General features: G+C 56.7%; 2 protein-coding genes across 7 annotated transcripts in view; one reads left to right on the top strand and one right to left on the bottom strand.

Annotated features, from left to right (window-relative positions):
* TNRC18 (trinucleotide repeat containing 18) overlaps nt 1-8,433 on the top strand; it is a 92,328-nt gene extending 83,895 nt beyond the window's left edge. For all 6 annotated transcript variants that reach the window (XM_063089174.1, XM_063089173.1, XM_063089171.1 and 3 more), the window contains 4 exons: nt 443-1,812; nt 5,930-6,166; nt 6,414-6,488; nt 6,873-8,433. In XM_063089174.1, coding sequence (XP_062945244.1) covers nt 443-1,812; nt 5,930-6,166; nt 6,414-6,488; nt 6,873-7,079 — 1,889 coding nt within the window. In that variant the 3' untranslated portion in view covers nt 7,080-8,433. The remainder of the gene's footprint in view (nt 1-442; nt 1,813-5,929; nt 6,167-6,413; nt 6,489-6,872) is intronic.
* Nucleotides 8,434-10,697: 2,264 nt separating this feature from the next.
* On the bottom strand, nt 10,698-25,249 carry SLC29A4 (solute carrier family 29 member 4). The gene is made up of 11 exons (XM_063091768.1): nt 25,171-25,249; nt 23,016-23,204; nt 20,195-20,326; nt 19,832-19,945; nt 19,228-19,356; nt 17,402-17,476; nt 15,348-15,604; nt 13,610-13,751; nt 13,333-13,520; nt 12,143-12,383; nt 10,698-10,840 (listed from the first exon to the last, which is right to left on the bottom strand). The coding sequence occupies exons 2-11, from the start codon at nt 23,191-23,193 to the stop codon at nt 10,698-10,700; spliced, it is 1,599 nt and encodes a 532-aa protein (XP_062947838.1). The 5' UTR covers nt 23,194-23,204; nt 25,171-25,249.
* Nucleotides 25,250-26,060: the final 811 nt, after the last annotated feature.

Genomic DNA, 26,060 nt, shown 5'->3' with positions numbered 1-26,060 from the left:
TAGGGCAACTCTAGGAATCTGAGCAGGGGGCTTGGGAACCTGCCGAAGTGACCACCCCCCATCTCTGTAAGAGGTCAGCACCACAGGGCGATTCTGACCAGGCTGAGGGAGGCAGGTTGATTTGTCATAGGCAGAGCTGAGATTCAGCCTGGTTCTGTCTCACTCAAGAGTCCAGAGAATAGTACTTTGGGCTAAAAGCCAAGTACTGGAGGGGACCCACTTTGGGGCCAACACAACTTAAGATGGTTGTTGCATGAGAGCCGCTCGTCCTGAGGTCCACAGAGGGCGCCATACCCAGGCCCTGCTCAGGAATCGGCAGAGCGAGGATTGAAACTAGGGCTTCCTGACTTGGGGGTCCCGGCTGGTCTCTAGCCAGGAAGCCCCCGCCCTGGCTGCAGCAGCCCCTGCCCCTGGCCTCACATCTCTTTTCTTCTCTTTCTAGACAGAGCTGCTGTCCTGGAGGAGGGGGGCTCAATGGATGAGGTCCCCAGTACCCCATTGGCTCCAGAGCCAATCAGTACCCCAGGTTCCAAGAAGAGCCCCCCAGAACCTGTGGACAAGCGGGCCAAAGCCACCAAGTCTCGCCCTGCACCCCCACAGGCTAGCCCTGCACCTTCCACTTTTGCCAGCTGCCCGGCTCCTGAGCCCTTCGGAGAGTTGCCTGGCCCCACAGCGGCCCCAGCCCCCACCCCCACACCTGTCACCATGCCCATCACCATGCCTGCCACCCGCCCCAAGCCCAAGAAGGGTCGGGCTGCTGAGGAGTCGGGCACCAAGGGCCCTCGGAGGCCAGGAGAGGAGGCCGAGCTGCTCGTCAAACTGGACCATGAGGGGGTCACATCGCCCAAGAGCAAAAAGGCCAAAGAGGCCCTGCTTCTGCGGGAGGACCTGGGGGCTGGGGGCTGGCAGGAGCCCAAGAGCCTCCTGAGCCTGGGCAGCTATCCCCCGGCCGTGGGCAGCGGTGATCCCAAGACAGCCTGGCCCAAGGCCATGGAAGGGGACCTCGCCCAGGAGCCCGGGTCGGGGCTCACATTTGAGGATTCTGGGGACCCCAAGAGCCCAGACAAGGCCCAGGCTGAGCAGGATGGGGCTGAGGAGTCGGAGAGCAGCGGCAGCAGCGGCAGCAGCAGCAGCAACAGCAGCAGCAGCAGCGGTTCAGAAACAGAAGGAGAGGAGGAAGGCGAGAAGAATGGGGACGGAGGCCGCGGCGCTGGTGGCCGGAGCTGCAGCGCCTCTAGCTCCCGGGCGTCCTCTCCTGCCTCCTCCTCCTCCTCCTCCTCCTCCTCTTCCTCCTCCTCTTCCTCTTCTTCCTCTTCGTCCTCCTCCTCCTCCTCATCCTCATCCTCCTCCTCCTCATCGTCCTCGTCCTCGTCCTCCTCATCCTCCTCCTCCTCATCCTCCTCCTCCTCCTCCTCGTCCTCCTCCTCCTCCTCCTCCACTACAGACGAGGACTCTTCCTGCAGCTCGGACGAGGAGGCAGCCCCCGCCCCCACAGCTGGTCCCCCTGCACAGCCGGCCCTCCCCACCAAGGCCCCCAAGCAGGCCAGCAAGGCCCGCTCCTCGGCCCAGTCCCCAGGCAAGAAGGCACCCGCTCCCCAGCCCCAGGCGCCCCCGCCCCAGCCCCCGCAGCCTCTGCAGCCCAAGGCTCAGGCTGGGGCCAAGAGCCGTCCCAAAAAGAGAGAGGGCGTCCATCTCCCCACCACCAAGGAGCTGGCCAAGCGGCAGCGCCTGCCGTCCGTGGAGAACAGGCCCAAGATCGCTGCCTTCCTGCCAGCCCGGCAGCTCTGGAAGTGGTTCGGCAAGCCCACCCAGGTAACAGTGGCGTCAAGCCGGGGCAAGGGTCTGGAGGCGCTGTCTTCCTCTGGTGGGCTGACCGCTCCACACTGGGCCCTCCCTTCCCCTCATGTCCCCCCAGCAAGCCCAGGGCAGGGGTTGGGTTGAGGGTTATGGTGGCGTCCCCTTTTATAGGTGGGTACACTGACTTTCAATGTCCGAGGATACCCAGGTCTGTCTGATTCCAAAGCCCATGTCCTTCACAGAGTGGCCCTGCCCTCTGGTCCCTGGGACCCAGTGCCACCCTCATGTGGAACCCAAATGAAGAATGTGTGCAGGAACCAAGCTAGCCCCTTCCGCAGGGGTTCAGTTTCAAAACCTCTTGGCTTGATATCCTGTTTTTCTTCACGTTAGCTTTATATCCAGCTACTCTGTAACTTTACATACCAGCATGCTAAAGGCTTTCGTTCACCAGTTAGGTATCCCAGCAGGAGGTGCCTCTTGACCTTTATTTGCCCACAGAACTCCAGGGTCAAGTCTCCTTGTCCTGGTTTGGATCAGGTGCCCACCCCTGAGCTAATCAATATGGCTCAAAAGACAGAAAGTTCTGGTTAGCCAGGTCTGGGTCCTGTGTCCACCCCTACAATGGGGAGCTTCATTGTCCAGAAGGAGCCCTCCTAGCCCACCCTGTGGCTGTCTACTCTACGTACACATGTGTACACCCACATGCGCACTTAAACACAGATGTGTGCACACACATGCACACGTGTACACATACACGTGCACGCACAAACACATGCGCACACACACGCACACATGTAACATGCACACACACACACAGGTGCACACGTGCTCACGTGCACACATGTACATATGTACTTCTCAGTGGAGGAAATTGGCAATAACTCTCTGGAAGCTTCTGTGTGGAGAATGGGAACAGCCCCCATGGTCCTCAGTCCATCCCACATCCCTGAGTAGTAAGAGCCAGCTTTCTTGCCCAGCAGGTGTGGGAGGGTGTCCTTGTCTGCAGGTGTGGCCAGCTCCTCATCACTGATCTCTGTAGACCAGGGTCCTCCAAGGCCACATGGAAGTCGGCTTTGAGGAGATACCCCTGCTGGGTCTGTAGCTCTATAAAGCCTGGTTGCTGCCACGGCAGGTTTAGGTTAAGAATTCAGGGGTTGACAGTGACAGGTTTGGGGTGTCTCTGGCAACACACCTCTTAAAAGTTCAGAAGCTTCTGGCATATTCACACTGTGTCAGCTTCTTGGGATGATCAACAAGGCAGAAGCTGTGGAATATTCTGAATCAGTTCTCAGGGGTTTCTATGTCCTATAAGCAGTAGCCTTTTAGGGCTTTCCCTCTGCCACCCAAGGGCAGTTAGAAGCCCCAGAGTTGGAGAACAGCTGCTTCTTGCCCAGGCTGCTCCCCCTGGGGGCTCCTTAGAACAGAGGTATTTTCTCTGTCAGGCAGGGGGTGCAGAGCAAGAAGGGGGTGCAGCCATTTGAACTGCAGCTCTGCTTTTCTTAGGGCCTCCCTGCCATTGGTCATTAACTTGAATTTGGGGCAGATAACCTGGCTTCTCTGACCCTGCAGGGCACAGCATTATCTGACTCATTTTTTTTTTTTTCAATCATCTCACTCTATTTTTTAACTAATTTATTTTATTTATTGAATCAAAATCGATTGTACATATTTTGGGGGTTGAACATTGAGATATGTTGGTTAAATCAATATTGCTAGCATATATATTGTTTTGCAGCTGGCTGGTCCCAGGATCTGAACCCTTGACCTTGCTGTTTTCAACACCACACTGAGTGAGCTAACCAGCCAGCCTGGATTATCTGGCTAAATCCTCTTGGAAAGAGCCTCTCCTGGCCAGCTCACCACTTAAGAGGCCTAACTTTAGCAATGTAATTTCTCATGGACTCTTTTCTGAAGGCTGTGGGGCTAGGCCCCCTAGACTGCTCATCCCGAGAGGCACTTTATCTGAGGGGGCATATCAAGAACCAAGGACAGGCATGTCCTCCTTGTTCTGCCGCCACCATAACTGGCCCATTCCTCACTTTAGCATCTGCCATTTGCAGGTTTCAGAAAGGGCTCTTACCACTGCAAAAGGACAGAAACCTAGCTGAAATGGACTTAAATACAAGGCCAAACTTATTGGCTTCTTTAACAGAAAAGTTCAGGGGTGTTCAGCTCCAGGTTCAGATGGGTCCAGGGACTCAAAGGCTGTCTTCAGACACACTCACTGGTCCATGCTTCAGGCGTCAGCTTCTCTCTCCTTCCTTGGTGCTGGTCTCCTTCTCGGGCAGCACCTCCCTTCTTGGTGACAGGAAGGTCCAGTAGCTTTCAGTTCACTTTCAACCAGCTCAGAAGTGACAGGAGGAAGGAAGCGTCTTTCTCCCAGGGGTTCAAGCTAAAGTTGCTTGGATGTTTTTGGCTTGGTTCTAGGCCCATCCCTGGGCCAACCACAGTGATCAGGAAGAGGATAGGATGCTCTGATTGGCCACACCAAGTCCTGTGCCCGCTGCGGGGGTGGGGTCAGTCCCACGGGGGTCCCATTGGACGAGAGGGTCATCTGTGAGGACGGGAGTAGGTGCCGGGTGCCAGGACGCACAACTGCTGTCAGAGGTGGTCAGCTTAGAAAGCTTGGCCATTCGTCCCACCTTGAATATATTTCTACTGTTCCTTAAGATGAAGGGAATTTTAATAGTTTACAGAGCACACATAAGAAATTAGCGGCTTGCCTGTTAAAGAGTTGGTTACTGCCGTGGACCCGGTGAATTAAGTAGAAAAGGCTCTGCTGCATAATGTAGGAAATGTGTGTAGGTTTCCTCATCTTAAGCTCAAAATTTGACTTTGAGTCTAGCAGCCAGTGTGACAAGGGGAAAATAAGTTTTCGAATTTAGCTTGAGGCCGGTTCTGTGGGAGGGCAAAGCAAGCTTTGCTTAGCTCTGGTTCTTGGAGGAGTTTCTCCCTTAGGGATGGTGACGGTGGAGCCAGGCTGGGGTGGCACCAAGGATTCTTCAGAAAGTGTTTGTTGAGTGAATAAGCAACCCCCCCCCCACCAGGGGACTGGCAGTGGTCGCTTGGTGGCTGCCCTTTTTGGGGGCTGGAGGCAACACGTAGGGGTTGATGTTCTCCAGGGACAGCCCTTAGCCCACACCTGCAGGGCGGGTGTGCCTCCTCCAGCTCTCTCACCTCTGGCCAGGCCACCTGTGTGTGGGGGGGTGACTCATGCTGAGCCCCCAGCCGGACTTTGTGTATCTCTCCTTCTGGGTCCCACTTCCCCACTGCCCTTCCCGCTGTTCCTGGGAACATGTCTAGATAACTCACTTTCATCCCAAGTCCTCATCTTAGAGTCTGGGACAAAGATCCTCTTTTAGCCTCACAGGCCATGCGAGTGATCCTCCCAGGGGCCACGCTATATATGCTAGTGTAGACTGAGACTGCAGGGAGTGGCAAGTTTCTGGGGCCCTACGGGTGCATTGAATGAATCTTTGTTTTGGGATGGCCACCAGCCTCCATCACATGTGAGCCATGCTGTGCTCTGTCCACATGTGCCATGAGGAGCCCCTGGGTGTCCACACTGGCCTCCCATCCTGGTCTCCCTGGACCTCATTTTCCCTGCCTAGAAAGTGGAGGTTGCATGGGGCTGCCTCTGCCTTGCAGGGTGAGGGGCAGGAGGATAGTGCTGGGCCCAGGGCCACAGGAGGCATGGGGTGGGGAGGGCAGGAATCCTGCACATCCCAGCATGGGTCTGTGGGCTTTGCAGGCATCATTTGCCAGTGCTGCTGCAGAACAGGGAGTTAAAGGCCCCTTGGGGCTGGCAGGTCAGCTCAGTTGATTAGAGCGTGATGATGATGACATGAAGGTTGAGGGTTCAGTCCCCATACTGGCCAGCTGCCAAGAAAAAGTCCCTTTGGCTGCAAAATCCTTAAATTAAATAAAATCCCTCGTGGAGTATGTCAGAGAGATGAAAGAGGGGCCTTCCCAGTTGGAGCAAAACAAGGGGGCTTCCTCCCCTCGAGCCCCCTCCCTGCAGCGCCCCCTGAGTTTGACAACAGTTGACTTAGAGGCCGGGGGACGGGTTCTAGGCTCAGGGTCTGCTGGGGTGGGGCCTGCTTGCTCACACCCTGTTGTGCGTCTCCCTCAGCGGCGCGGCATGAAGGGCAAGGCCCGCAAGCTCTTCTACAAGGCCATTGTACGTGGCAAGGAGATGATCCGCATCGGGGACTGTGCCGTGTTCCTGTCGGCCGGCCGCCCCAACCTGCCCTACATCGGCCGCATCCAGAGTATGTGGGAGTCGTGGGGCAACAACATGGTGGTCCGCGTTAAGTGGTTCTACCACCCTGAGGAAACCAGCCCGGGCAAGCAGTTCCACGAGGGCCAGGTGAGCCTGTGGGCCAGGCTGTGCCCCCCCAACCCCCACTATGTCTCAGGCACTGTAGGGCAGACCTGTGGTCCCCCTGGGGCCAGGCATTCTGGGTGTTGGGGGAGCAATGGCCTAGCAGAGTGGGCAGGCTGAGGCCAGGGGCCTTGCCCAGCCTGCCAGTTGGTGACAGCCCTGCCCTGGCATCTGGGGTCAGAATGAGGCAAGGCCTTAGCTCACCCCCAGCCCCTGTCTGTACCCCACACAGCACTGGGACCAGAAGTCTGGCCGCAGCCTCCCTGCAGCCCTGCGGGCCTCCAGCCAGAGGAAGGACTTCATGGAGGTAGGAGGGTGTCGGGCACGTTGGGGGTGGCTGCCCTCTCCAAGCATGACCCACGCAGGGGCCCGGGCCCTGGTGTTCACAGATGTGCCTCACCCCTGCCTCCTGTGGCCTCCGACCTCAGCCTCTGACCTTCTGTCTCTGTGCCTCTGAGCTGCCTGGCTCCTGATCTCTGGGTCTGTCTGTCTTTCTTAGGCTGTCTCCTCACAGTCTCTTTCTCTGTCTCTCTTGATCTCTGTCTCTCTGTGTCACTTGGTCTCTCTCCATTCTTGTCCTCAGTTTCTCTATTTCTGTCAGTTCCTGGGTCTCTGCCCTTAAGGCATTCTCTGGTTCGGGAGGGGTCTTCCCTCTCTCCTGCCATCTCTGACACCCACCCCCTGCCTGCAGCGCGCCCTGTACCAGTCCTCACATGTGGACGAGAACGACGTGCAGACTGTGTCGCACAAGTGCCTGGTGGTGGGCTTGGAGCAGTACGAGCAGATGCTCAAGACCAAGAAGTACCAGGACAGCGAGGGCCTGTACTACCTCGCGGGCACCTATGAGCCCACTACAGGCATGATCTTCTCCACAGATGGCGTGCCCGTGCTCTGCTGAGTGCCACGCCAGGGTGCACCCAGGCCCGCCAGCTGCCTTGTGGCCCAAGGGCTGAAGGGGCCCCTCCCCATCACTGCCACTGCGCGGGGACCATGTGCGTTGTGTGCATGCAAGTGTGCCCATGGGCGTGTGCATGTGGTCATTGTGCACGTGGACGCCCTGGGTGAGTGTGTGTGTACATGTGTGTGCCCGTATGCATGCACGTGTGTGCACACATGTGCACACATCTCCAGCCCCACTTTCTGAACCCCCCGGTGCCCCCAGGACAGGGGCTCCTCTCAGCTATCAGGGTATGGCTCTGCCAAACCCCCTCAGGGCGGCCTTGGCCAGGATGGGGCCTTGGGCGTCCCTCCCAGCACCTTGTAAGCACTTGGTAAGCCGGCCCTCCAGACTGTGGCTGCAGCGGGGACCCAGGCGTTCCCAGGCTGGTGCAGACCTGGGATTCAGTGGGGAGGATGTTTCCAGGGAAGCAAACTGACGCCGCTCTGAGGTTCCTGGCTACCCTCAGCACAGAGCCCACCCCAAGGCCTCCCACCGTGGGACAGAGGCGGCCCAACGCCAGCCTCACTGACTATGCCAGCCCCCACCCTCTCAGGATGGCCTGGACTTGCTGAGCAGAGCTGGGGGACAGGGGAGCCCAGGAGCGTGGGCAAGGCAGGGCCCAACCTGGCCCAAACCCTCACACTACAGAAAACCCCATTGGTGCTGAAACCCTGGCCCTGGCCACGCCCGGCCCCTCCCTGCCCAGGAGGGAGGTGGCAGTTCTTAACCTGTACAGTTTTATTGTACCAAGAAAGACTCGCCCCGCCCCTGTATCATAAGCCTTTAAATGGAGTCAACTTTTTAATTATATATATAAAGATAAATATATATAAATATATATAAATATAAACTTTTTAAAACTGTGAAAAAAATAGCTATGAAATTATAAAAAAAAAAAAAAAAAAGCAAACACATTCTGACGTGCAGAATATTATTTTTTATTTCCTGTTAGATTGTGAGTGTCTAGCACCCGGCTTCACTGGCCTCCCCAGCCCCCCGCACACCCCGCCCCAGCCCAAGTGTACTGTACTCACCCCCAGGACTGAGGAGTTAGAGAGAAGACAAGCGAGGGAGAGCGAGGGAGCCGGCCTGAGCCCAGCGTCCCTGCTCGGGCCCAAGAAAGCACTTAACCAGCCCCCGAGCCTTCCAGAGACACGGGAGGCCTCAACCAGACAATCGTGAGGGAAGGAAAAGCCAGACTTCGGTTTTGTTTTTTGGGGGAACTATTGTTTTCCTTTTTTTAAAAAAAGTTTCTTTTGGAATTTTGTTTGTTGGCAAATTCTGTGTGATCTTTTTCATAAAAAAAGAAAAAAAGATTTAATTGGAAAAATAACCGTTGCTTGGAGTGGTTTATTTCAGGGGCTGGGGTAGGGCTGCCATCTGGGGGACCCAGCAGTTCTTTGTCCTGTGGGGAGCCTGCACTTCCAGGGCATGGGCAGGTAGAGGTAGACGGGAAGTCAGGTGCCGCCCAGTACAGGGGCCACTGACCACATGTGGCTCTTTAAAGTTAAGCTTCTCAATTGCAGTACCCACTTGTGTGGTCCTCAGTAGCCACCAGCTGGTGGCTGCCATATTGGGCAGCAAGGATACAGGTGTGTCCACCATCTCAAAATGTTCTTGGCCAGGGGTGAGGCTGGAGAGCATCTCTTTTTTTCTTCCTTTAAAATGTGGAGCTGAGCATGCCCAGCCACGCTGACACCTGAAGTTGATGCTGGTGGTCTGAGTGCTTGTGACACCCTGTGTGACACCCTGTGTGAACCTGCTGACCCATGACTCCTGGGGGGGCGGGCAGGTGGCATCCCTGCAGCAGGGAGGGGCCACAGTTTTGGGCAGTGTACCACTGGGGCATGGGGAAGATGGGGGTGGGGGGCTGGCCACCCAGTGACCATATGCATGGGTCAGGGTGGATGGACTGCAGGTGATACTGGGTTTTGCTATTTATGGTGTGGGAAGAGGGTATGGCGATTACAGATCTTAAAACAGAAGGTGGCCTAGGGAAGGGCCTCAACATGGGCTTTGGCTCTGATGGTCCTCCCTTTGCAGAGAAACAGTTGCTGCTAGTGGGCAACCCCCGCCTCCCTGCCCCCACCTACCACCTGGTGGCTCAGGAAGAGCAGCGCACCGGCGCTACCTGGTGGCCACCTGTGGCATTGCCCCAAGCATCCTCAGCCCATGTGGCTGTACTCCTGGGTCCTGGGGGTGGCAGGCTTGGAGCACAGGCAGCCCTTGGGCTCTCCTCCAAGGAACCCACATCAAAGAGTGGACCGATCCCACCTGGTGGGGAAACTGAAGCGCAGAACAGCACGGGATTTTGTCCAAAGCGCACAAATCAGCAACAGAGCTGGGGTTTGAGCACACAGGGTTCAGACTCCTAGGACCTGGCTTTGAGTCACTGCTGGGCAGGGGCCATGCTGACTCCCCCGACTTTGTTTTTCTCCCCCTTCAGATGGGCTGGACTCAGCCACTCTCTGATCCTCCTGAGAGGGCAAAGGAGCATTAAGGAGCTCTGCAAAGCCCAGGTGCTCTACAAGCCGCAAATGCTGCCAGCTCCCCAGCCCACCCTCCACCCCTCCACACAAACCCATGTGAGGAGAACCTCCTGCTACCTGATCCACCCCACCCACCCCCAAGAAGGGCCTGGGTGCAGGCAGGGTTACTTCACAGATGGGAAGACAAGGTCCCAGCTATGCAGGGTGGGCCTTGACCCAGCAGGACCTTTCCCCACCAAGATGGCAGTCACAGCCCCACCCACACAAACGCTGCTTAGGAGGCAGCAGTGGGGCAGTCTCTCTGCCTTCATCATTTAATGGCCATTGCGGTACAATTAGTGGACAGACGGGTGGACAGGACACAGCGGGGGGTGGGATGGGACGGTCACACCTGGGACCGGGGGTGTGGACAGCTGCTGCTGTGGATACCGAGACACTGAAAGGCCAGTGTAGACGGTGGTCCGAGGCCATTCATACTAAGGCCTACAACTGCTTCCTAGCAAATGTGTTTGGTTTGGGAAAACCAGTGTTTAGAACAGGGTTGAGGGAGGCGGCTGGAGGGCCACAAGGCTGGGTGCTGTCCCTCTCCTCTGAGGGACATGAGGAGGGGTCCCTGGTAAGGAAAGCCTGGGTCAGGCCAAATCCCAACCTGTGCCATGGACGGTGATGAGGGCCGTGTGGTCCTCAAAGCAGACCCTGGGGTGGGGTCACTGGGAGTGGATGCATGGGCCTGCTGTCCTAGCTGGGGACAGCTGTGAGTGTGACCCCACAGAGCCCTGGCCTGGTTAGAGCTGGGACCACCTGGCACAGACAGAGGGTGAAGGGCAGTGGGAGATGGAACACAGAACACAGTTCAGGGCACAGCCCTGGGTCGCAGAAACATGTTCCAGGCCTCAAGGAGCTTAGCAGAGCTTTGGGGCCACAGTGGTGGCTGGCTGGACCCAGAGAGGGTGGCGTGATTGGCACGGGAGGAGGCCAGGGCCCCGCAGGCACTGCAGGCGTGTTGGGGAGGGGGCCTCAGGCTTTGGGGCCCTGTCCAGGTCGGAGCAGCCCTCCCTGGGCAGGAGCAGGGCCAGGCCAGGTGGCTTTAGAGGCCAGTGGGGACGGAGCCATTGGTGGCAGGGGTGTAGAGGCAGCTGCTGTGGGCGTCCCGGCTGAGGCTGTAGGTGAAGTAGGCCACGGCAGAGCCCAGCGTCAGCCCTGACATGTAGGACACAGTCATGGTGTTCCCTGGAGACAAGACCGAGCTGAGGTCAGGGAGGGGTGGGGCAGCCACTGCTCTCAGACCACAGGAGCAGAGTCCACACCATGCTGGACAAACCCAGGTGTGAAATAGGGTGACAGCTGCTACCTCCCAGGGAGTGTGTGACCCCCCCTTGCTCATCCAGGGAACACCCTCTCAGGCCCTCATCCTTCCTAGCAGGATGCTCCTGTTTTCTGAGGTCATCTCACTGGGGCACCCCAGACCTCACCTGATTTGCCCCAGGCCTCGCCTGATTCTCTGATACCCTCAATCCCCACATTTTTATCTCCAGTCTCTGACCTTCAACCTCCTCCCTGTCAGGGACAATTTGAGATGTCTAATGGACACTGCAAACATATCATGTCCCAAACCTGACTCCAACGTCCCTTCCCCAGGGGCTACCTCCCCACCTCAGCAGATGGCAACATCAACGTTCTTGTCCCGAACCTGGGGGACCCCCTTAACTCCCCTTCTGTCTCTCCTACCCCACCTCCCAGTCTGGCAGCTGGCCTTGTGGACTCTCCCGTCAAAACAGATTCAGAATCCAGCACCTTCTCCCAGTTCCACAGCAACTCCCTGCCACGCTCCCCCATGCCAAGTGTGAGCCTCTGTCCACGAGGCCTGGCCTGATGCAGCAGCTCCTCATTCACCTCCCCACCCCTGCCCGTGCTTTCCTCGCTGAGCAGCGGCCAGAGGAGTCCTTTATAAACACAGTCGGATCCTGCCCCGCTTTGCCCCCACCAGCCCACCCCCGCCCAGCACATCACTGCTCCTGCCTCAGGGCCTTTGCACGTGCTGCTCGCTCTCTCTGGATGCTGTCCCCTTGCATCTTCACGTGGCTGGTTCCCTCACTACTTCCTCCAGATCTTTGCTCAAAAGTCCCTCCTCAGTGAGGCCTCCCCAGATTGCTCCATTCACACTGTGATTCCCCCACCCCGAGTCCCCATCCCATTTCTCCACTTTGTTTTTCTCCTTCATACTCATCACCATCCAACATGTTGCATCTGTTCTGTGTCTGTTTATTGACTGTCTCCACTTCTAGGCTGTCAGCCCCACGAGCATGTGGGGCACTGTTTTGTCACCACTGTGTCCCTAGTGCCTAGAACGGTGCCTGACACATGGGAAAACCTCACCAAGTAGTTGTGGAATGAATGAATGAATGAATGAATGACTGGAAAATGTCCCCACACCTATGACCTCCCTGACATTGAATTGACCCCTGGAACCCAAATACACCTTCTTGCTGTCTGGCTTTGGTTTTCTCAGTCAGGGGGAGGGGTGGGCCTTACCCGCCAGCTCCCGCTGCTTGGGGCTCACTTTGCCTGCCGCCAGGATCATGGGCACACTGCCGCAGTAGCCGTTGCTGATGCCCATGAGCAGGGAGAAGATGCAGGGCCAGGCGGGGTGGCGGAGGGCGGGAGTGCCGCTGGGGTAGACGCACAGGATGAAGAGGGGGATGAAGACCACACGCAGGCAGGAGCAGGCCAGCAGGTGGGTGCCCCGCCAGTCCACGGGCAGGGCCGCCAGGATCTGTCAGGAGCCAGGCATGTAGGTGCCTGCCTGCCTGGCCTCCCTCACCCCTCCACCAGCCCACCTCCAGCTACACCCCTGTCCCCAAACTCTCCATGCTCTGTACAGCTCAGCTGGTGTCCTTGCCCTTCTCCAGCTCTGCCCTCTAAAATCCACCAAATTCCACTCATAGCCATACACAGTCCTCGCCATGTGCCAATGCCAATCTGAATGCTATACTATACCCTCACTCCATCCTTAAAGTGCTCTGTGAGGGGGTCCTTTACCCTATTTGAGAAAAGAGGACACTGAGGCCCAAAGACTCAGGCCAGCAGCATCAACTCACACAGCTGGGAAGTAGGATCAGGATTCGAACCCGCTAATTGGACCTCGCTCTCTCTCGGAGCACAGACTCGTTTCTTGGACCTTTCAGCTGTGTGACCTCAGGCAAATGGCTTCCCCTCTCTGAGCCTCATGATCTCCATTAAGACAAGGCCCATCCCAGGCCTTCCCAGAGCACCAGAAATGGCAGCTTCGATCCTACTCCAGCCCTGACCGCCAGTCCCGCCTGCACTTTGTAGCAGAAGACATGCTGCCCAGATTCTTCTTTGGGCCATTTCTGGGTGTTCCTTCCCTCTCCAGCTACTTCCAGTGGCCTGAACCTGCGCTCATCCTTGGAGGACTGCCCCAGAGACTGGTTAACCAGTGACTGTGGGGTAGGAGGACGAGAGCCGAGCCGGGCCTGTCGGACGCAGCTTACACTCAGAGCTCCCCTGTGGGATCAGGCAGGGGCCGCTCCCCAGGGGACACTGTCTGGGACGGTGACATTACTTGGCTGCCACCTCCCCACATGAATCCTCAGTCTGCGGACACTTCCTGGATGGGCCAGGTTCTCCTGGAGGCTGCCCTGGCAGTGTGCCACCCCCATCGTGTGTTGTCCCCACCACCATGGGCAGTAGTGGGGGCCCACCTTGCCCACGAAGTCTGAGAGGTTGAACACAGCCATGATGAGGATGGGCAGCCACTCGCCCAGAATGCAGTGGCGGATCTCAGACTCGAGGCCGGGGAAGAGGCACAGCGTGATGAAGTAGGTCACAGCAATGGACAGCATGTCGGCCCAGATGACCCGCGCCACCACGTAGCGGTGCATCAGCAGGGCTGGGGGGCGCAGGGTGGGGTCAGTGGCCAAGCGCCTCCAGCCTGGGCACCACCCACACGTGCAGAGGGGCCAGTGGGCCCAGGCTCACCTCTGAAGGTGGGCCAGCTCCGCTTGACTCTCAGCGGAGGCACGTCAAAGCGCACATAGGCCCTCCCGCTGCCGCTGGTCACTTCGTGGGCTGGACTGTCCTTCGGGGACCCGCTGTTGGCCAGGGCTGGGGCTTGGTGTTCCTGGAGGAAGGACGGAATGGGACAGGGTTTGGTTGAGAGGAACCCATGGGAGGAGAAGACACACTCAGGCTGACATTCAGTTAGTACCTACTGTGTACAGGCACCTCCTCCCTCACTTTACCAAGCTCTCAGACTTTCGAGGGGACAAATGCCACCTCGTCACTCTCATGAATTCTCTACTGGCTTCTGACCAAACGAAGCACAGCACCCCACACCCATTACCCAACACTGCAGAGGCCCCTTGAGGCGCCCCACCCACAGCTTCCCTGCTGTCCCCCAAACGCACCAAGCTCCTCCCAGCCTCTGAGCCTTTGCACATGCTTTTCCTTTGTCCTCAACACCCTTCCTGTGGGTCTTGGCACCTCCCCATCAGGTGGGGCAGGTCTCAGCCCAGTACCTGTTCTTTGGGGAACTTCCTTGACCATGAAGGATGCCCACAGTGTCCTCTCCCAGACCTGTCCTTTTCCATCATAGGCCTGTCTCGGGGCCTGTGGGCTCCATGGGGGACCACATTTCTGGCTCACTGCAGTGTCCCCAGCCATGGGCCCAGGTGACTTGCTGGATCAATGCTTGTGTGACCTTCCACATTCCATTTTGCTGGCGAGAACACTGAGGGGCCCGAGGACCCTCAGGAACCAGGACTGATGGCTCAGCCAGCCCTGCCTTCCTCCATGTGGCCAGGTGTTCTGACCTCCTTATCTTGCAGGTGTCCTTAGACCTCCACACCTGCCAGCCCTGGGCCCTGGGGGCTATGTAGCCCTGCCACCACTAGAGGGCACCCCAGCTCTCCTGGATGGCAGCCTCTGCCTGCGAGTCTGAGGTACTAGCCACACACCCGCAGCGTTTTCTGTGCTGGGGACTCCCTGGGGAAGGTGCCTCTGTGCTGTGCTGGGAGAGCCTGCCACAGTCAGCTCCAGAAATGAGCCCTGGCCCTCCGTCTCTGCCTGTCTTCCTCTGCTCCCACCTGGGCGCCCACCCTGATTCCTGGCTGGCTCCTGGGTCCTCTCCTGTGGGAACTCTGGGGATGCTGCCACGCTCCCGTGACTCCTCTCCCCTGACCCTGGTGGAACCCAAGGTATCCGTGAGCCTTGATTTCCCTCCTGGGATGTCTTGTCTCTAGGTTAGGGTGAGAGCATGTGATCTGAGCCCAAGGAGGACTGTCCCAGCCGAGTAGACCTCAGCCCACAGGACATAGGCTGTCATCATAGAATGGAAACTTTATAGCATGTGGGACGGTGCACACCCCATATCGTGGCACACAGCGGCTGGACAGAGCCAGACAGCTGGTGGGGCCTGAGACCGCAGGACTGTGGTGCCTCAAAGGGACAGAACCTTGGTCCACAGACGCAGGAGGATCCAGCGGTTCCGGAAGGAGCCTCAGACCACAGAGGCAAGCTGGAGCCTGAGACTGCGGGGTGGGGTGGGGTGGGGGGCACAGCGGGGACGCTCAGCCAGCGGGTGGCGCACGCGGCAAGATCTGTTTCCTCTGCCCTTATCTCTCGGCGGGGACAAAAGAAGGAACCGAAGTAGCACTTGGGCCCGGCGTCCCCGATGGGGCCAAGGCCGGACCTGTCGCCGAGGAAGGCGCGCACTTACGAAGTGGATGTCCCCCGCGGCGACATCGTGGTGCACGCGGTAGCCGGCGCCCCGGCCCAGGCAGCTCCGGCGGCTGTCGCGGGGCCGCGTGGTGTAGTAGAGCACGAAGCGGCTGCGCCGCACCAGCAGGTGCAGCAGGAAGCAGAGCAGCTCCAGACCCACGGAGACCAGGAAGAAGATGAGCGTGCTGGCGCGCTCGTCCGGCAGCAGCAGCTTGGTGAGGATGCGGCTCAGGGAGACCATCACCCCCGCTGTGCCTGCGAGGGGGGTCGGCGATGGGCCTGGGCCCGGCCCCGCCCCCGCCCTCAGCCCCGCCCTGCTCCCCCTGCTCTGCCCCGCCCCGCGCCCTTCCTCTCCCCGCCCAGCCACCCTCCACTCGGCCCCGCCCATCCCAGCTCTGGCCCACCCAAGTCGCGAGTCGGTCTCTCGCCCCAACTCTAGGCCCCAGCCTCTGCCCTTTCTCCCAGCCCTGCCGGCCCCAGACCCGCGATGAGCTGCTGCCCGCAGGGGCCGCACACACCCAGCCCTGGCACTGCTGCAGCTCACACATACACACCACGGAGCATTTATCGAATGCCTACTGTGTGCCCGCCACTGGCCTGCCCTGAGGACACAGAGGGGACATACGGGCCCTGCCTTCCTGGGGCTTGGCAGGGATAGGCGGCAAACAAGTCACAGAAGCATATGAACAATTGTGCATGATCGATGCAAGGGGTGAAAGAAACACAACAGGGTTCCGTGGGAGCGCAGATGGTGAGGGGACAGTCAGAGAACTCTGGGAGGGGACGTTTAAACCCAGGTCTGCAGGACCAGGGAGCCAGGCATGCAAAGACTGGGGGACAGGTATTCCTGGCAGGCGACTGGCACCCCGTGAGCAAAGTCATGAGGTCTGGAGGGAGGGTGATGGGGTTATGCCAGGCAGGGAGGCCAGGGCAGGACGAGGTTTCTTCTAGTTGTGACCATGAGCCATTGCTGGGTGTCAGGCAGGGGCAGGTCATGGCCTCTGTGGGCCATCCCTAGGGTGGAGTGCTGAGCATATCTTTCTGGGGCCCTTGCTACATAAACTGCCCCAAATCAAGAGGGTTAGCACCATTCTGGCAGCCCAACTTCATCCCCACAACAAAATCTACTGGCCAGCAGAGGTGACCTGCTCGCCTGACTGTTTTCCTGGACCCAGGGCCCCACAGACACGAGTCTTGGAGCTCCAGGGGCATCGGTCAACCTCACCACAAGGTGGAGGGTTGCAGGTGCCCCCAAAGGGGAGAAACAGAGAACAGAGTATGCAGGTGCCTGGCCTGGCTCAGCTTCTGGCCTTGATGGCACTGCTGACTGGCTGGCCAGTGCAGGCATGGAAGAAAGATCGAGAATGTTTGGAGGAACTGCCACTCTGCAGAAAGGGGGTGGCAGCGCCAGAGGGAGTCGGTCTCCTGGAGCAGAGGCTGGAGTGAATGGGACAGGTTAGGAGTAGGGCAAGTCCAAGTGACTTCGAGAAGGACTGGGTATTGGGCAAATTTCTGGCTTGAGTGAAGGAGTCCCATTTACTGGGTAGGGGGTAGGTAGAGAGGTGGGCTTGGGAGAGGTGAGTGTGAGAAGCCCCTGAGACATGCCAGTGGCAGTGCCACGCAGGGGGGATTCGTGGGTGTGGGGCTCTGAGAAAGGCTTGCTGCTGAAGGTCTGGCACTTAACGTCATGGAAATGGATGGGTTCACCCCTCAATGCGCAGGCACACAGACACACAAAATGCACGCCTCAATCAGGCTCTTCAGCCACACGCTCAGAAAGGCATGTGCTTCTCACATCGCAAGGATCACATGCTCCAGAAACACGGCACACACACATGTGGTCACACATGTCCCTCCTGTCTGGGAGTCCATCCCACTCCCCGCCCCCCAGCTAGGCAAGGAGAGACAGTGGTCACCGTCCCCAGCCCAACATGCCCAGAGTTCGTGAACCCTCCTCAGTCCAGGGCACATGGCGGGGGAGGGTTTTCCAGGAAGAAGCTTCCAGAGTTTCCAGCCCAGCACTCCCTCTCTGGGGGATCTGCAGATACTCACTCTCCCCGGTCATCACCCCCTGCGTGTACCTCTTGGGCAGCATCCCCGTGTACCCATAGAAGCTGGATTGCTGCACTTAAGAGAGAGAGAGGGGAAGACCATGAGACACCATTTATCACCTATCAGCTTGGAAAAAATGCAAAAGGTTGAGAGTACTGTGTTGGCAGGCGAGGGTGTTTACGTAGATGTTAACACCACTAATGGCAGAGAGATCTGATACGACCACCTTGCGGCAATCGAAACAGTACTGCCCACCAAACAGTGCACGTCCTGCCTTCCACATCCCTGCCCTTGGGGTTAGTCAGGGCCATGGACAAGCTCTGGCCAATGAAACGTGGGCAGAAATGACATGTGTCACTTCTGGACAAGGCAGTGAAAAGCCCACATGGACATCTAGTCTTTCTTTCTCCCACTGGCATTGTTACTGGGGTCGTGGGGACACTGTTAGCCTGAGTCCCTGAGAGACGCTGTGGTACACAGACTCCCACCCCTCTCCTCCCCACAACTGACAGACTGGACATGTAGCAAGATGAAAAGTCAGTCTTGTCCTATGAAGCCACTGAGATTGCTGGGTTAATCTGTTACTGCAGCATAACGTCTCTCATCCTAAACAACACAGACATCCAGCAGGATCTAAGGTAAATAAAAAGGCACGGCTCATACCCTGGAGTTGAGCAAATTCATGCCTAGACCCTGCAGACTCTAGGGAAGTGTTTGTCAAATTAAAACCTCCTGGTCAATACCAGCATTTGTTGGTTTTTTTCCTGGTGACTGGTGGGTAAGGGGATCCGAGCCCTTGACCTTGGTGGTATAACACTACACCAGCATCTGTTTTCTAACAAAACAGACCTGAGTACGCTGCCCGGATTGAAGTATTATTTTAGGAAGGCCTATTTTCATTTTTTAAACACACACAAACACAAATACACACAGGTGTTTACAGGGTCATAATGTAAAATGTATTTCTTCCTGGAAGTCATTGTCAAAAAAAGTTAGAATGTCTACAAAACAACTAGCTCGAACCCTTCCAAAATGTCTCTGTGCAGGCCAAGGAACTGTCCCAGATGAGAGGAGGTAAAGACATGACAGCTACATCCAATATGTGATCCTGAAGTGGATCCTGGGTCAGAAAAAATAATGCTATAAAGGACATTATCGAGACAATAGTGAAATTTAAATAAGGACCGTAGCTTAGATAATAGTATTGTATCCGTGTAAAATTTCCTGATTTTGGTGATTGTACTGTGGTTATAGAAGAAATGCCTTGGCTCTTAGAAAATATGCCCTGAAAAAACAAAATAAAAAAATAAAAAGAAAATAATATAAAAGAAAATACACCCAGAAGTATTAGTATTTATGCAAGAAAAGTGATGGTATCTGCAACTAACTCTCAAATGGAATAAGGAAAAATAGATATTATTTTACACTTATATGTATTTAGGGGAACATTTATGTACATGTATACAGAGCGGGGAGAGAGGGGGAGAGAGGTAGGGAGATAGGGCGTATGGGAGTTCACTGTATTATTCTTGCAACCTTTCCGTAGGTTTGAAATGTTTTTCAAAATAAACCACTAAAAAAAAGTTTGAAAGCCATTGCCCAGGAGAAACAGTGACATGTTGACATGGGCAGGACAGTCCTTGAAGCCCAGTTTGTATCAGAGAAAACCTGGGGACTGCCTCGGTCACGTGGTGTGTGCGTGGATGCACCCTCAGCAGCCAGTGTGGCTCATGTCGTGTAACATGCCACCAGCAGAACAGGCCTGGGGTGGATGGGGCCGGCGGGGGGCACTCAGGGGCCCCACCCACCCCGCCCCCAATCCTTACCTGTGCAGCCGAAGGCCACGGTGCCCACAGCAGCCAGGTTGATGGCATAAGCCTGGTCATGAGAGAAGAGCTGCAGCCACACATCACAGATGCTGATAAAGAGGAGGGGACCCAAGGCCAAGAGGTAGCCTGTGGGGGGAGGAGACAGTGAGCGGGGTGAACAGCCCGGGTGGGGCTCCCCCTCTTCCCCACCCTTCTTGTAGAGTCAGGGCTGAGGGGCTCTCTCTGCCCTTTCCCCTTAACACTGGGAGGGCCAGGGATGCCTTAGAGGTGTAAGTGGGGGGCACCCCTGAAGGCTTCCTGGAGGAGGCACCATTTGCACTGGGCCTTGAAGCCAGAAGTCACCATGAAGAGGAATGGGACAGGAAGAGCATGTTTGGCAAAGGGAAGAGCTTGACAGGGGTCCAGGGATAGAAGGTGGGGTGCACAAAAGCCCCCAAAGGTGCCAGGTATCATGCAGGTGTATGGTGGACCCACCGTGGCCACAAAATTCTCCTTATGCTGGACTTCACAGCAATCCCAGGAAGTCCCAGCAATCCCATTTTACAGACAAGGAGAGTGAGGCTCAGAGACACACGGTAGGTGAGTACTGGGCCTGGCGTACCTGTGGTGATCCTGGTGTGCAGGCTCAGTCTCTCCACCAGGACATTGTTCAGCAGCACAGCCACCAGCGCCACCAAGATGTATGTGAGGCTCATATCAAACACAATTGAGGTTCCTGTGGAGGCCGGGCAACGGCAGGTGCTGGGGGGAGCCCCCACCCTCTGCACCTGTCCCTGCAGGTGCTGTCTCCCTGCTGTCCCAAAAGGGGCTGACTGCCCAGAGGGTGAATGACTGCCCTGGGGTCACTCAGGAACTCCCAGCTGAGCCAAGATTTGCATAAAAGGGGTTCCCAGGAGCAGGGTGTTTCTGGAAGGCCCCAGGCAACAGCTGAGGGCTGATGGCTGGTGTGCTGTGGAGGGCCCACCTGGGTACTTGTGGTGCAGGTAGTCCACGTCAGTGATGAAGCTGTTGTACGGCAGCAGGAAGCCCACGCCAGCCAGCAGCATGGCAAAGTAGATCGCGTGGTAGCGGTCGTCAGGCACCAGCTCCTCTACCGCTAAACCCAGAGACACAGGTGAGACGTGGGCAAGGCCACTCATGGCCATGGCCACCATCACCAAGACTGCTGTCATCACTGCCACAGCTGCCCATGCCACTGTCATCATGGCCATTATTGAAAGTCACTGACACCACGGCCACTGTCACCAGAGCACCCACCACCATGACCACCATTGCTATATCCACTGTCCATCATGACCACAGCCACTGCCACCAAATCTACCACCATTTGTGATCAATGAAGCAGCTGGCTCAGCAGACAGTGGCCTTTGTAAGACTCAGCGACAGGGCAAACCTTTGTGGGGCTGTTTATGCTCTAAATCAGTGTCCTACGTAGAGTGCTGCTTTTCCCATAGGCAGGATTCCTGTGTCCAGGGATCAAGGGGTGGAAATGGAGTGGTACCACTCATACCACCTTTAGTGACCTACTAGCAAAATGTTTGTTTCCCATCCCTATGACTTCAGCTCTGCTGGCCCAGGGGGCTTAGTTCCAAATGGAGGAATGCATCCACTCCGAGACAAATGCTTCCCCTGACCTGGATGTTATGACTGCCAGCAGCCACTCTGGGCAACTCACGCCCCTAAATCTACAGCCAAGGAAGAGGGTTACTGTATGGCTGGGGTGACTGGTCCTGACTCTCAAGGGGAAACCGGGTTGCTACTACTCATGGGAATAAGAAAATGTTTGGAATGCAGGAGATCCCTGCAGCATCTCGTAGTTCTTCCCTTCCCTGCAATTAAAGTCAGTGGAAAGCTACAACCCTCTTCAAGCTGGACTGCTAATGGCCCAGACCCTTCAGGAATGAGGGGTTGGCTCATCCCACCAGGCAAAGAACCATGCCCAGCTGAGCTTGCTGACGGCAAGGGGACATGGAATGGGTAGTGGAGGATGGTGGTTATAAACACCAGCTATGACCGCGTGACCAGTCGCAGAAAGGAGGACTATAGTTGTTATGAATATTTCTTCTTTATTTTGATACGAATGCATTTGCGTATACCGATTCACCAACTATTTTTGTTTTGTTCACTCTTATGTCCTTATCATCTAACATAAGTTGTGTTCATAATAGTTCACTTGTATCTCAGTAGTTAAGTTACAGGAGAAGAGTGAACACCCGCAAGGACTTTGCGTCTTCTGGGGAGAGGCTTAGTTAGTTGTACCATGCCTGGTGGCAGTATGACTTCGTTATTGCCTTTAGTTGGAGAGTAAGTACGGTTGAAGGAGGTGTGTACGGGGGCCAAGCTGGCAAGGGGTGGACTGTGATGGTCAGTTTCATGGGCCACCTTGGCAGGCTGAAATATAGTCCTCAGTTGTTCAAATGAACACGTATCTAGGTGTTGCTGTAAAGGGATTTTGCAGATCAAAGTCCCTCCTCAGTTGACAAAGTTAGTGGAAGGGCAGTTACCCCAGGTGGGCCTGACCTAATCAGGCAAAACCTTTAGGCCTTCCTAGAGCTCAGAGACTGTGACCAGCTTGTGCCGCTGGGGTTCCAGCCTGCTGGTTATCCTTCCTGATTGCCTGCTTCACCGACTTCAGACTGGCTTAACCAAGCCCACTTTAGTCAGCCAATTTCTTCTAATAAATCTGTATACATACATCTATTCTCATATCATATCTATAACTCTGTTTATCTATGTTTGTCTATCTATCTCCTACTGGCTCTGTTTCTCTGGCTGAACTCTGACTGATCCAGCCACTGTCACCACGGCCATCACAGTTAAAACTGCTACTGCCCCTGCCACCATGGTCACCCTCCTCTTTTAGGGCCATTGCTGTCAGGGCCACTGCCCCAGGACATCTACTGCCACAGCTTGGGGACTGACCCTGAGGTGGTTCTGTCCATGCTCACAGGAGCAAGGGAGTCATCCCAGACCACCGCTTGGCCAGCAGAACCTCCACTGTCCATCTGCAAAGAGAGGGACAGAACCAGAGAAGAGGCCCACATTTCTGAGCCTGAAGTGGTAGCTACCCCAAAAGAGCTATCGTTTACAGGGTGCCTCCTGTGTGCTGGGGACAGTCCCAAGCCACATTTTATGGATTCTGTTGCAACCACATTGAGTTTGGCACCAGATTGTTCTCCTTTTCCAGATGAATAAACCAAGGGCCAGAGAAGAATGGTCACTTTCCCAAGGTCCCTGAGCCTGACTCCAGACCCACACGCTACCCACTCCGCAAGTCTGATCTCAAAGTCAGTTGACCCAATTCTTCAATGTGGGGAAACTGAGGCTCAGAGAGGTTTAGGCCCTTTCCCAGGGTCACACAGGTGGGCTGAAAACCAGGTCTTTGAACCTCACATCCAGTCCTCCTATCAGGCACTTTCCCATCTCCTTTGCAGTTAGGTATGGCCTGCTTTGGCCAAAGTGACACGTGTCATTTCCAGATAGAAGCTTTAAGGGTTAGCACATGATCTACCACGTGCCCTTCACCTGCCCAGTGAGCATGGACATCCATGTTAAGATGGAGTCTCCCCAGCCTGGCTCCGTGGGTGGAGTCCCTAATGACCTGCAGGGGACACATGGCACAGGGTGAAGGCACTGAGATGGTGGGCATGTTTGTTACTGCAGCAGATCTATCCATCCCGACAGACACTGCCTCTGTGCTCCATGACAACCCAAGGCTCCCCCCGCCTGAAGGCTCCAATCCCTGCTATGGGGCAGACACACCCCTTGCCCGCACCCTCACTCACCAGAGTCCACGAAAGCTGGGACAGCCCTGGCCCCGATGCCCTGGCCCTGAGCTGCCTCTGCCGCCGCCGCCGCCTCCTCCAGCTGGTAACTGTCGAAGCTGAAGCTCATCACCACGCTCCTGTCTGGCGTGCCCGCCATGCTGGGCTCCTTGAGGCTCTGGCTTCCAACAGAGCCCATGGCAGCCGGTGCTGCGGAGAACGGAGCCACAGCAGGTGAGGCAATGACGATGGGAGGACGCCCCCAGCCCCACTGCCAGGTTGCCAAGGCTTAAGAAGTTCCCCTCGCTGCTGTGGAGCAGGGGTGCGAAGGGAGGAGAATGGAGGCCAGGAGACCAGCTCAGAGGCTGTTGCCCCTGGGAGCAACCAGGGTGGCCCTGCATGAGGTGGCAGCCGTGTGCACAGGGAGAAATAGATGAAGTGGAGAAATGCATCGGAGGTGGAATGCCAGGACGTGGTGAGCAATCAGAAACAACAAACGACATTACTGAATGCTCTGTGTGCCAGCACTGAGCCGAAGTGTCCCATGCATCATTTCCCTCTGGGACAGAGGTGCTGAAAGTCACTCATTTTTCAGCTGGGGAAAGTGAGGGTTACCGGGTAAATAACTCCCACCAGCCCCTGCTGCCCCCTGGACTCCCGGTCTCACAGGAAGAAAGTGGTGGAACCTGGACCCAATCCTGGTCTGTGTGACACTTTGAGCCACCTTCAGTGGCAGGAAGTTCTTCCTGTGGTCTTGCCTGAGTATTTCTTGCTTCAGTTCAGATCTGCTAGCCCTTACCTTCAGAAGAAAAGGGAGGAACTGATTGTTCCCTGATGGAGAGACACTCCTGCTATGTAGGCAACCCTGTGTGTGCATGGAGGGGGGTGTCATCTGGATGTTTTTCCCTAAAAAATTTATCAATTTCTTTCTCTAGTAAGTTATTGATTTGTCTGATTGCATGAAGTATACATACTCATTATAGGGAATTTGAGATAAACACAGAGATAGGACACCATAGCATCAGGCACTGAATGTGGGGCCTCAGCTTCCCCAGCCCCACGAGCATGTGTGGGAGAACCTGTGGAAGAAGCTGCCAGAAGGCCCACCCCCAAAGGGTCCTATGTGCCTGCAGTTACTCTGATTTTCTCTGGGGCTGACCCGCTGCCATGGCCGGTGCCTCTGCCTTTTCTTGTCCCATCTTCTGGGCCTCATATCCTTCAGCTCCCCTGCCTCAGTTTACCCCCTTCCCAGCCTCCAGGCAGTTGCACCAATCAGTTACCAAGCACCTCCTCCTGGTCTCACGTCTCCCCTTTTCTAGCTCTCTACAGAGAGTTTTAATTAAGGCCTGGGGGGGAAACCGTGGTCTCACTGGGGCCTCAGAGCCAGGCGCTTTTCCCTGCTTCCAGGTCTTGGGGGGCTGGGGAATTCTGCTTGCCAGCTGGGGCTGACATAGGTGATCGGTACCCATGACCAGTGGAGAAGAGGAAGAGACTTCTTCTGGGGACTGGGAAGCCAAGTGTAACTCCCTCTCCTGGCTAACAGCTCTCCTGAGTGTCCCCCTCGTCAGCCCTGGCCCTTCCCACCATGCCTGGAGCTGAGGGGACTGAGCAGAGCTGAGGACAGCACTGGTTGGGGCTTGGATTAGGGTGGCCTTGGGCAGGATCCCATAACCCTGCCCTTGCCTGGAAAATGGACACACCAGCCTGACCTTGAGTGTTGTTGAGAGGTGCTAGAGGGTCAGTGGAGGCCTGGAGACCCTTCATTCACGAAAGGCTGGGGAAGGGGACAGAGGCAGAATGACAGTCTACAACAATCAAATGCTCCTCCCATCAATCCACTAGGACATTAGCTCAGTCCTGGAGGATGTCCGAACCCAAAAGGCTTGGCCCGTGTTCAGCAAGGGCTCGCAAGACGCAGCCTTCGGACATGCCTGGCCAGAAGGCCGAGGTTTTCCCCAGCTGAGAGGCCACGCCACCCCGGGAAGGCAGACGCGCTCCGTGTTGAGCCAGGAGGCGGCCATGGCTCACTCTGGCTTGGTCAGTGAGGCGGGCAGCTGCCACCCACACTGCCCACCTCAGCCACTGTCCCCATGGTGGAAGGTGCAGGGGACCCCCACCTCTCCTGGGCAGAGTTGGCTGCCCCCACCGATGTCCTCCCCAGACCCCTCACACTCACCAGCAGCAACCCAGGGCCTCGGCTCCTCCCCTCCTCCGGTGTCCTCCTTCAATCAAAATGTAAGGACAAGCATATAGGCAGTTGAGAAGACGCTGGTCATTTCTTTGGTCTTCAAGCCACCCCTGGGGCCTCAGTTTCTCCACCTCACTATTGTGAGGACTCAGCAGAGGAGGAAGAGGGCAAGACAGTAAGTACTTCGCTGGCAGGGAGGACTGGTTGGTGGGGAAGGCTGGCTGCACACAGCAGGTGTTCAACAGTCGCACAAGCTGACACTTAAAGGGCACTGTCGTGGGCCATGAAGGCCACGTCTAGGAGTCGCACAGCTCATACCAGAGCCTGCTGTTTGACCTTCATTGGCCTCTCCCATCTCAGCTGGGACCGAAGTGAACACTGGGTCTGAATGTGCCCCTAGGGCAGTGTGGAGGCGCGGGGTGTCTGGACCCTGATGCCAGGCTGGCCCCACTCTGGGGCTGCGCTACACCTCCAGCCAGCCAGAGCAGACAAGAGAAACCGAATTCCATGTGGAACGCCAGTCCGCTCACCCTGCTCAGGGCTTGCACTCCGGGCTGGGCCCCAAGCCCTGCTAAGCCCTTGGATGCCCCTCATCCCCTGCACCCGGGCCGGGCTAATGATGTCTCTTCTGCTCTTTCTACAGCCCATTATCCTAGGCTGCCCCACTCCTGTCGGCAGGACTGTGGGTTTCAAGACCCTCTTGCCACTGCCTTCCCGGAGACCCCAGAGGACAGATGAACACACGCCACAGGCTGGGCAGGGCCTGGCCATGGGGACAGGCTCCTGTGGGGCAGCCCAGGCCCACCGCCCTCCCCTTGCCTGGGTCCCAGCATGCTCGCGGCCCCCAGAGGCTCCTTCTGCCTGCCCAGCCCCATCAG

The sequence above is a fragment of the Cynocephalus volans genome, chromosome 3 (assembly GCF_027409185.1).
Source record: "Cynocephalus volans isolate mCynVol1 chromosome 3, mCynVol1.pri, whole genome shotgun sequence".
NCBI lineage: Eukaryota > Metazoa > Chordata > Mammalia > Dermoptera > Cynocephalidae > Cynocephalus > Cynocephalus volans.
Note: the sequence above shows the minus strand (reverse complement) of the source record. Positions and strands in the feature narration are given on the sequence as shown.